The 9,726-nt window shown below is 63.1% G+C and overlaps 1 protein-coding gene across 9 annotated transcripts; it reads left to right on the top strand.

The window, feature by feature from the left end:
- Positions 1-569: 569 nt before the first annotated feature.
- Positions 570-9,630, top strand: PARP2 (poly(ADP-ribose) polymerase 2). Of its 9 annotated transcripts, none has more exons than XM_074970497.1 (19): positions 570-675; positions 1,918-2,073; positions 2,157-2,275; positions 2,603-2,815; positions 3,167-3,301; positions 4,244-4,314; positions 4,552-4,602; positions 4,741-4,837; positions 4,993-5,068; positions 5,143-5,239; positions 5,586-5,739; positions 6,046-6,184; positions 7,143-7,206; positions 7,290-7,424; positions 7,638-7,762; positions 8,085-8,184; positions 8,332-8,430; positions 8,654-8,778; positions 9,404-9,630. In XM_074970497.1, the coding sequence occupies exons 2-19, from the start codon at positions 1,937-1,939 to the stop codon at positions 9,561-9,563; spliced, it is 2,097 nt and encodes a 698-aa protein (XP_074826598.1). In that variant the 5' UTR covers positions 570-675; positions 1,918-1,936; the 3' UTR covers positions 9,564-9,630. The 9 variants fall into 9 exon arrangements, with proteins under 9 accessions (XP_074826598.1, XP_074826600.1, XP_074826594.1 ...); XM_074970499.1 differs by lacking the exon at positions 570-675 and adding an exon at positions 719-860 and having other exon boundaries at positions 1,918-2,053; XM_074970493.1 differs by lacking the exon at positions 570-675 and adding an exon at positions 720-860.
- The last annotated feature ends 96 nt before the right edge of the window (positions 9,631-9,726 follow it).

Raw genomic sequence — 9,726 nt, 5'->3', positions numbered from 1 at the left:
TTGGGTTGGCCTCCTCAGTCGGTGGGCAGCTCTGGGCCGTATTCACAGACCCGGATCTCACAATAGTATCTGAGCCCGTCACAACTGTCAGTGACTTTATCTTCCCCATGGCTCTGGGGGAATGGCGGGGGGGTTTATCCCATCTGACAGCTGGTTTGCATGAGTTTGTGGGGAGACTGCAGGGCCCATACAGGTTTATATGACCTATGGCAGGCAGCAAGGAGGGTGCAAGGCACATACAGGGTGGCTGTACAGAGGGTTCAGGATCCATACAGCGTTGTCTACTTGAGAGGAAGCAGGCTGAGTGGGGTTGTGGACCCCCTCAGGCCCATCACACTGAACCACTGGCTGTTGAGAGGTTGCAGGGCCTATATAGCTCTGGATGGCCTTGGAGACGGGAGTATGAATTGGTCACCTTCTGAGAGGCAGCCCTGGTAGGGTTAGGGGCTATATAACGCTCCCTGATATTCTGTCTTAAAAGGTGACGGTGAGCGAGTGGAGCAACTTTCGGCATGAGCCATGGCGTATGCAAATCGCACCCCTTCCACTTCTGCACAGAAGAAGGGTCTAAAGGGGGGGTATAAAGGAGAGCGCGAACTCCCAGCATGCACCACCCCCGCTATGCAAATGAACCGGCTCCGCCCGCCGTTGAGTGTCGCCGAGCGGGTGAGCTAGGTGTGTGTCTCCATAATGCTTTGCGCGCCAACCCGCCCGACTGCTTAGGGGGCGGGGCTCGGGCCCCTCTACGCCAGCGACCGCCCAGGGCAGGGGACGGGGCTAATGCAAATGAGCGATATGCAAATGAGGGTGGGCTGCGCGAGAGTTCGGTTACTGGAACGTTCCCTGGAGCGCCCAGGCTGGTGAGGGCCGCCGCCGCCGCCGCGCCGCCAGGTGGGGGGAGGGGAACCCTAAGGGGATGCAATGGGGCGGGTGAGCATTGGGGGAAGGGTGAGGGAGAGGTTGCGGTGCAAGGGGGTGGGTTTGCAGTGAGGGAGGGGTGCAGAGGGACCTTAGGGAGTGCTATGGAGCTGGGGTTGCAGTGGGGGAGGGTTGAGGGGGAATGCAGGGCGACCCTAGGGGGTGCAACAGGGCTGGGGTTGCAGTGGCGGCCTGGGGGCATGCAGTGGGGGAGGGGGTGCTCTGGGAGTCGGGGGGTGGGGTGTTCTGGGCGCAGGGAGTAAGGGTCCTGGGCAGATTGCACGGAGGGTTAGGATATTGCACTGGGGGTGGGGGACTCAGTGGGGTCCGGAGCTATTGCAGAGTTGCAGCAGGGGAGGGAACTGGTTCATGGATGGCTCCGTAGATTATGGTGGGATGGTCCATATAGGGCTGTGTGATTGGCCGGGGGACGGGAGGGGACATGCTCATTCATACAGGGCTGGGTTTTGCTGGTATATACAGGGCTGCGTGGATCTCCATAGGCTGGTCTGTATAGGGCTAAATGGGGGGGGGGGGGCTGCTGATCCACACAAAGCTGTATGGATTGCCGTAGCCTGGTCAATATAGGGTTATATTGCCGGAGGGGTGGATAAGAGACTCTGTGGATTGCAGTACAATGGCCCATCTGGGGCTCTAGGACCTGGGGGCGGGGGTTGTGATGGTACATACAGGGCTATATGGATTTCGATAGGATGGTCTGTACAGGGCTATATGGCCTGGAAGGGGGGGTGGTCCACACATGGCTGTATGGATGGCAGTAGAATGGTCTGTATGGGGCTATATGACCTGGGATGTGTGTGTGCTGGTCCATACAGGCTGTATGGATTTCGGTAGGATGGTCTGTATAGGGCTATATGGCCTGGAGCGGTGCTGGTCCATACAGGGCTGTATGGATTGCAGTAGAATGGTTCATATGGGGCTATATGGCTTGGGGATCACAGTCTGTGGATCCCTGCCTCCTTTCTCTCTGCTCGCCAGCCCCCTCGTCACTCCCAGGATGAGCCGGAAGCGGAGGGTAGCCGAGGCAGGAGACGTGGGCCTGGCACTGGAGCTGCGCTGGGAGTGGCAGGACCCTGGCGGCACCTGGCATTGCTTCGTGCCTGAGCAGAGCGAGGTACTGACACAAGCGGCCAGGTGAGTGCCCTGGCGGGGGCATGTCGTGACCTGGGCTGTGGTGGGGGAGTCACAGGCCCTGAGCCGCTTCCATCTCCCCCCAGGGCAGGGAAGCCCAGCGTGACTGTGGGCTCCTGTGTGGACCTGCGGCGGATGGTGCAGCAGAACGGACAGATGGGGCAGGACAGATGCGTGGCAGCAGCCATCCAGGACCAGGACTCCTGTGAGTGCCCAGGGAGCCCTGGTGGGGGGAGCAGTGTTGTCCCGGACGCCTGGGTCCCATGCCCTGTCCTGATCACTCCCCCGAGTTATGGGGCCCCCTAGGGGTGAACACCCTGCTCTGCTGCCCGGACACCTGGGTCCCATGCCCAGTCATGGTCACTGCCCCAGACGCTGGGAGCTGTGGGGCCCCCAGGGGTGAACACCCTGCACAGCCACCTAGACACCTGGGTCCAATGCCCCGTCACAGTCACTGCCCCAGAGGCTGGGAGCTGCAGGGCCCCCTAGGGGTTAGCGCCAGCAGGGAGCTAACAGGATGCCCGCGGCCCAGATTTCGTGTGGTGCTGGCAGGGGGACAAAGAGGGGCAGTGGCTGCCCTACCCTGCCGACACCTGCCTGGCGCTGGAGGGTGCGCGGCGCGGCAACGGGGGGCCCAGCCTAGAGGTGACGTTCAGCCAGACCCGCTACACATTGGACACGGCCCAGATGACCCAGACCAACGTCAGAACCGGACACCAGCGCCGGATGGAACGGAGGGAGTCAGGTACGAAGGGAGCCAGGACTCCTGGGTTCTCTCCCTGGCTCTGGGAGGTGAGTGGGGCCTAGTGGGTAGAGCGGGCTCTGTGGGAAGCTGGGGGAAGGGGTTCAGGCTCCCAGGGCCCAGTTCCGGTTGGTGAGCAGGTCTCAGGTACCCGGAGTGGGGCAGGCCTCGCTATCAGAGCGTAAGCTCGATAGTCGTTAATCATCCCCCAGGGAGCTGGCCGGAGAATCTGATGCTAGGCATAGCTGGGTCATAGCGACGATGCACAGGGTGGCTCGCCTGGCACTGAGATGCGGCCAGCTCTGGGGTGTGGCACCCTCCCCTCCCCCTCTGACCTGTGGCCTCTCTCCACAGATGCTGTGGATGACGATGGGGCATCTGAGCCCAGCTCTGTCCCTGGCTTCTCATCCCCACAACGGCCCTCAGCACCAAAGAGACCCCGGGATGGTGGGGCCAGCCCCAACCCCGGAGCCGGGGGAGAGAGCACAGGTGAGGGGTGGCGAACTACAGTGCCCACGCTCTGTCGGCCTCTTTCTGCCAGCTGTTTGCTCCAGCCCTGGTTTTATGGCTCTTCCCCCTTCCAATAGTTTAGCATCTAAAATGTGTGCCCAGGAATCCCAGCTGTCCCCCACCACCTCACTGCTCCTGGAGGAGTCACTTTGCATTGGTTCATACTCAGCCTCGTTCTGTGTAGCCGTCTTGGCGTCACTTCCTCCTCCACCAGCCGGCGTCACCGACAAAAGTGTCCTGGCTACAACGGCGATGATGTGTGGGGATCTGTCAGTCAGCCAGTTTTTAATCCGTGTTTTGGGCACTTTGTCACTAGCCCGCAGTGCTTGGTTTTCAGTCTGGTCACACAGTGCCAAGTCGCACGCCATATAAAGTTCCCTGTATCGACAAAACCCGTAATGCCACTAATAGATGAGATCAGCTTTGTTTGTTTTCTGTGAAACCTGCCTGCCTTGTTGAGGTTCCTGTGCTTTAACCTGGATCGTGTGAATCCCGTGTCAGCTTTTGTGTTATTTTGCCCAGGCTTTTCGTCAGGCTAACCGGCCTAAAGCTACTTACTTGCGCCACACTCGTCTGCTCTTCGGGAATGTCCCTGCTATCCCAGGGTTGATTTCAAATGAATGCCAGCAGGTCAGAGATTATCTCGGCCAGCTCTTTTGCAACTCTTGGGTGCGAGTTAGGCAGCCAAGCTGATTTGGAAACAGGTGTGATTTATAAGCGCCTCCCCTATCCTGCGCTAGGAGTGCATGGTCCGGCCTTGTTCCAAATGTTGCGCAGATGTCGGCCTTGTGGCTGCCTGGGAAGGGGCCGGTGGCATGGCTGGAGCTCCGTTGTTCCTCGTGCGCCTACCTTGGCTCAGGTCCCCAGGATCCCTGCACTGATATCTCTTAACCCCTCCCCCTTTCTGTTTGTCAACCCCAGAGGTCATCAAGACCCTGATTGTGAAGGGGAAGGCGCCGGTGGATCCCGAGTGCTTCGCTAAACTGGGGAAGGTAACGCAAGCCCTCCTGCCCTGGGGCTGTCCAGTCCCCACCCCCCTGAACCAGCCAATCCCTGACCTGGAGCGGGATCAGAGCCAACGCCCCCTAGAGAGGAAAAGCCCCACACCCCTGAGCCAGTCAGTCCCCACTGGGGTGGGATAGGGGCCAGCGCCCCCTAGAAGGGACTGCCCCTCACCCCATCCCTTCTGAGAGTCAGTTGCAGCTCAGAAAGTGCCCATCTCTCCCCAGGCCCATGTTTACTGTGAAGGGGACGATGTCTACGACGTGATGCTGAACCAGGTGAGTGTGGCACTGTGGCCCTGCTGGCCAGGGGTGCCACCCGCCCAGGATCTGGGACAAGGAGGGCTGCTGTGGGCAGAGACGCCCCCAGCCCTGTCCCTGACGCTCAGCCCCCATGTCTGTCCGTCTGTCCCCCAGACCAACCTCCAGTTCAACAACAACAAGTTCTACGTCCTACAGCTGCTGGAGGACGATGGGTCGCGGAGCTACAGTGTCTGGATGCGCTGGGGGCGCGGTGAGCGGGGCAGGGGCCATGGGGGGCTGGGTGAGTGTCGTGGGCACCAGGCATGGGGCACGGAGCTGGGGGTGTGTGGCCAGGGGCTGGGATGTGGCAGGGGTTGGGGTGGCGGGGCAGTGCCCTCCATCACCACATCTGTCCTGTCCCTGCAGTGGGGCGGCCAGGCCAGCACATGCTGGTGTCCTGCTCTGGGGACCTCGCCCAGGCCAAGGAGATCTTCACTAAGAAGTAAGTCCCTATCTTCTCCCCCAAACCCCTTGGAGCTTGCCCCCTCCTTGCCCTCCTCTCTGGTCTCTCCCCAGGTTCCTCGACAAGACCAAAAACCACTGGGCCGAGCGGGGCAACTTCCAGAAAGTGATGGGCAAGTACGACCTGCTGCACATGGACAGCCAACCCCCCGTGAGTGTGACCCCCCCCCAGCCCCGTTATGATCTGCACATGGACAGCTGACCCCCAGTGTGACCCCCCTCCCACAGCCCCCCATCCCCCTTCATCTCCCAGTCCTCCTACAGGCCCCCCATGCAAGCTGCACATAGACAGCCGGCCCCCTGTGAGTGTGACCCCCCCCACACACAACCCCCTGCCCCATACGACCTGCACGTGGACCCGTGACCCCCATGCAGACCCCCCAGCTGGTGTGGGGAAGCAGTGAGCCCTGTGTCCCACCTCTGTGGGAGCGCTGGGGGGTGACTGGAGGGGGGTGCTCCAGGCACTGCTGGGAGATGCAGTAACCACTCCCCTGCAGGTCACAGAGCTGAGCTGCGCGGGGGCCCCCCGGCCCCAGCTGGCCTCACAGCTAGACCCCCGAGTGCAGGCGCTGCTGGAGCTGGTCTGTGACCTGCAGGCCATGGAGGAGATGGTGCTGGAGATGAAGTATGACACCAAGAAGGCCCCTCTTGGTGAGCCCCCCATGGGCGTGGGGGAAGGGATGGGGGCATAGGGGCTGGCCGTTCTGACCCACTTCCCCCCTGGGAAGCTGACAGCAGATCCAGGCTGGGGTTGGGGAGGTTCTGGGAGTCAGGGGATCTGCAGGGAGTTGGAGGACCCCCCCATGGGCGCTGGTGGTTCTGACCCGCTTCCCTCAGGGAAGCTGACAGCAGATCCGGGCTTGGTTGGGGAGGGCTCTGGGGGGCAGGGGTTCTGGGGGAAGTTCGGGGGCCCGTGGGGGGTGCCAGGTGCTGGTCGTTCTGACCCGCTCCCCCCAGGGAAGCTGACGGTGGAGCAGATCCGTGCCGGGTTTCAGTCACTGCAGAAGGTGGAAGCGGTTCTGCGAGCCAGGGACACCGGGCAGGCCCTGCTGGAGGCCTGCAACGAGTTCTACACCCGCGTGCCCCATGACTTTGGGTCAGTGCCCCCCCTCTACCCTCCCACAAGTGCCCCTGCCTTGCTCATGCCCCCCGGCACCCCTCCCAGCATGCCCCACCCTGCTGAGTGCCCCCGCCCCCTCCGAGTGCCTCCTGCGTAGGGTTGGCAACTTTCTACTCCCAAAAAAACAAACACCCTTGCCCCGCCCCTCCTCTGAGGCCCTGTCCCCTGCTCACTCCATCTCCCCCTCCCTCTGTAACTCGCTCTCCCCACCCTCACTCGCTCACTTTCACTGGGCTAAGGCAAGGGGTTGGGTTGGGGGTGGGTGGGAGGACTCTGGCTAGGAGTACGGGCTCTGGGGCACGGCTGGGTATGAGGGGTTTAGGGTGCAGGAGGGTGCTCCGGGCTGGGGCAGGGGGTTGGGGTGCAGGCGGCCTGGCTCAGGGGTGCAGGCGGCCTGGCTCAGGGGTGCAGGCGGCCTGGCTCAGGGGTGCAGGCTTCGAGCAGTATTTACCTCAAGCTGCTTTTGAAAGCAGTGGCATGTTCCCCCTCCGGCTCCTATGTAGAGATGCAGCCAGGTGGCTCTGCGCACTGCCCCCACAGCTCCCATTGGTCGGGAACCACAGTGCTTGGGGCAGGGGCAGCATGCAGAGCCCCCTGGCTGCCCCTAGGCCTAGGACCCGGATGGGGAACATGCCACTGCCTCTGGGAGCTGCGTGGAGCCAGGGCAGGCAGGGAGCCTGCCTTAGCCCCACTATGCCGCCAACTGGACTTTTAATGGCCCTGTCAGCGGTGCTGACCGGAGCTGCCAGGGTCCCTTTTCTACCTGGCGTTCTGGTCAACAACCAGACACCTGGCAACACTGCCCCCGCCCCTCCAAGCGCCCCCTGCCCCACCTTCCTCGCTGAGGCTCCAGGGCCTTCCCCGCCACTCCCCTCAGGCCTGGCTCACTCTGCTTCTCTCTCTCCCCCTGCCCCGCCCCGCCCCGCATCCCCAGGCTCCGGACCCCCCCATTGATCCGGACACGGCAGGAGCTTCAGGAGAAGGTGCAGCTGCTGGAGGTGAGTTGGGAGGGGGGTGAGGATCTGTCCCTCCATCTCTCTGTCCATCCCCCTCTGACCCGCCAACTCGCCCCACCACCTAGGCCCTGGGTGAGATCCAGATTGCCATCAGGCTGGCACACTTGGAGCTGCACGGCCAGGAGCATCCCCTGGACCAGAGCTACCGCAAGCTGGGCTGCGAGCTCCGCCCCCTGGACCGGGACTCCACCCACTTCCAGGTCAGGGGGCTGTGTGGGCTGGGAGGGCCCAGCAATGGGGAAGCTGGGGGGCAGCTGCGGGGTTTGGGCAAAGGGGGCAGTGTGGGGCTGGTGAGGGGGCAGTGATCAGGGGCACCTGTTGAGGGGAGGTTGAAGATGTGGGGCTGAAGGGGGCCAGGCAGGTAGGGAGGGGGGCAGGGCTGGGGTTGGCTCAGACCCCATGGCTCCCCCCAGGTGCTGGAGCGGTACCTGCTCTCCACCCATGCGCCCACACACCGTGACTACTCCATGGAGCTACTGGAGGCCTTCGCCCTGCGCCGGGCTGGCGAGCCCCCCTTCTGCACCAGCCTGCCCAACCGGTGAGGGGCTGGCAGCAGCGATCCAGGGGGCTGGGCTGGGGGGTGTCCTGGAGCCAGTAATCCAGGGGGCAGGAGCAGCTGGGGGGAGCACAGGGGTGGGAAGAGGTAATTTGTCCTGGGCCTGGTGGGTTACGTCTGTCTGCCCTCCGAGCTGAGCGCTAGAGACAATTCATGCTTGGGCGCAGGAGGTGGGGCAGGGGTTGGATCCTAGCCAGCAAAGGGGCTGGGTGGGGGGAGGGGAGGGGTAAGAGGCTAGGCATGGGAGGGAAGGTTTGGGGGCTGGGAATGGGGCTCACCCCCCCACTCCATTGTTTCCCCCCAGAATGTTGCTGTGGCACGGCTCCAGGCTGGGTAACTGGGTGGGGATCCTGAGCCAGGGGCTGAGAGTGGCGCCCCCTGAGGCCCCTGTCACCGGCTACATGGTGAGATTCCCCCTTGCCCCCAGCTGTCTCCCACCCAGTCCCATCCCAGCTGCCTACCCTGCCATCTGCCAATCCCTCCTCGGCCCTTTCCCAGCCCCCTCCCACTCAGATCCCTGACTGCCCCCCCGCCCCCATCTCTCCCCCCAGTTCGGAAAGGGCATCTACTTCGCAGACATGTCGTCCAAGAGCGCCAACTACTGCTTCGCCTCACGCCAGCGCAACGTGGGCCTGCTGCTGCTGTGCGAGGTGAGCACCACCCCAGAGCCAGCTGCATTGCGGGGAGCCTGCCTGGCTCTGGGAGAGGAGTGGGGTCCTGTGGTTAGAACAGGAGGGGGCTGGGAGCCCGGCCTCCTGGGTTCTCTCCCTGCTCTGGACAGGGTGGACGGGCAGCTGTGGACTTGGTGCCCCCTCCCTGCTCTGGACAGGGTGGACGGGCAGCTGTGGACTTGGTGCCCCTCTCTCGTTGCAGGTGGCCCTGGGTGAGTGCCAGGAGCTGCTGGAGGCAAATGCTGAGGCCAGGAAGCTGCCACCTGGGAAGCACAGTACCAAGGGGCTGGGGAAGCTAGCGCCCGCCCCCGCCAACAGCGTCATGCTGTGAGTACTGGGGCAGGGGCAGGGCTGGCACCCCATCGCGCTTGCCCTGAGTGATGGGGGCCCAGCGGGGACGGTATGGGGGGAAAACTCTGCCCCGTGGCATGATGCTCCAGCCTAGATCACCTCCCTCTGCCTTGGCACAGTGCTAGAGGGGGGCACCACCGCCCCTGCTCACAGTGGAGACTCACTTGGCCCCAGGAGAGGTTGCTTTGGGGAGCTTTCCTGGGGCTCCTTGCTGCAGGGCCCCCCCAGTTTATTTTGTGCCCCCAGGCAAGCTGATGGGGACACTTAGAGCCAGCCTGGACCCCTCCTGGTTTGGTTCCAGGCCCAGAGGAGAAGTTGCTGTGGCGCATTTGAACAGCTCAGCCCCAGCCGGGGGCTGACCCAGCTGCCAGCTCAGGGCAGTGGGTGAAGGCTGGTGAGGGGAGAACTGAGCCTGCTGCAGTGGGTCAAGCGGAGCCAGGTGCCCTTCACAGCTGCTGCTTGGTGCCAGCCAGCAGGGGGCTCAGGGGAAAGAGCAGCAAACCCATACAACCCAGGAGCCATGGGGGCCGAGGGGGAGAGAACTGGGCAGCTGGGGGGGTTGAGCTTCCCTTGCTGTGACCCCTGGCTCATCTGCCCCTAGGGATGGGGCTGCAGTGCCCCTGGGCCCAGCGGTGGAGACGGGCGTGACGAACCCCCATGGCTACACCCTCAACTACAACGAGTTTGTCGTCTACGACCCGGGCCAGGTGCGGATGCGCTACCTGCTCCAAGTGCGCTTCAACTTCGTGCAGCTGTGGTAAGGGGCCCTGGGTGCCTCCTGTGGAAATGGCCCTCTGCCTTCCTACTGCAATAAATTTGGTACCCATCCCTGATCGCGCCCTGCTGCATTTCTAGCTGCAGCCACTAGGGGGCAGTGTGCTGGAAAGGGGGGACAGGGCTAAGCCCAGCAGGGGGTGTTTCTCC

The sequence above is a fragment of the Natator depressus genome, chromosome 13 (genome assembly GCF_965152275.1).
Source record: "Natator depressus isolate rNatDep1 chromosome 13, rNatDep2.hap1, whole genome shotgun sequence".
NCBI lineage: Eukaryota > Metazoa > Chordata > Testudines > Cheloniidae > Natator > Natator depressus.
Note: the sequence above shows the minus strand (reverse complement) of the source record. Positions and strands in the feature narration are given on the sequence as shown.

Coding starts and splice junctions, on each gene's coding strand:
- PARP2 (XM_074970493.1), top strand. CDS start 781: ATGCAAATGAGCGATATGCAAATGAGGGTGGGCTGCGCGAGAGTTCGG. Junction 2,074..2,156: donor GTACTGACACAAGCGGCCAG/GTGAGTGCCCTG, acceptor ATCTCCCCCCAG/GGCAGGGAAGCCCAGCGTGA. Junction 8,185..8,331: donor CCCCTGTCACCGGCTACATG/GTGAGATTCCCC, acceptor CTCTCCCCCCAG/TTCGGAAAGGGCATCTACTT.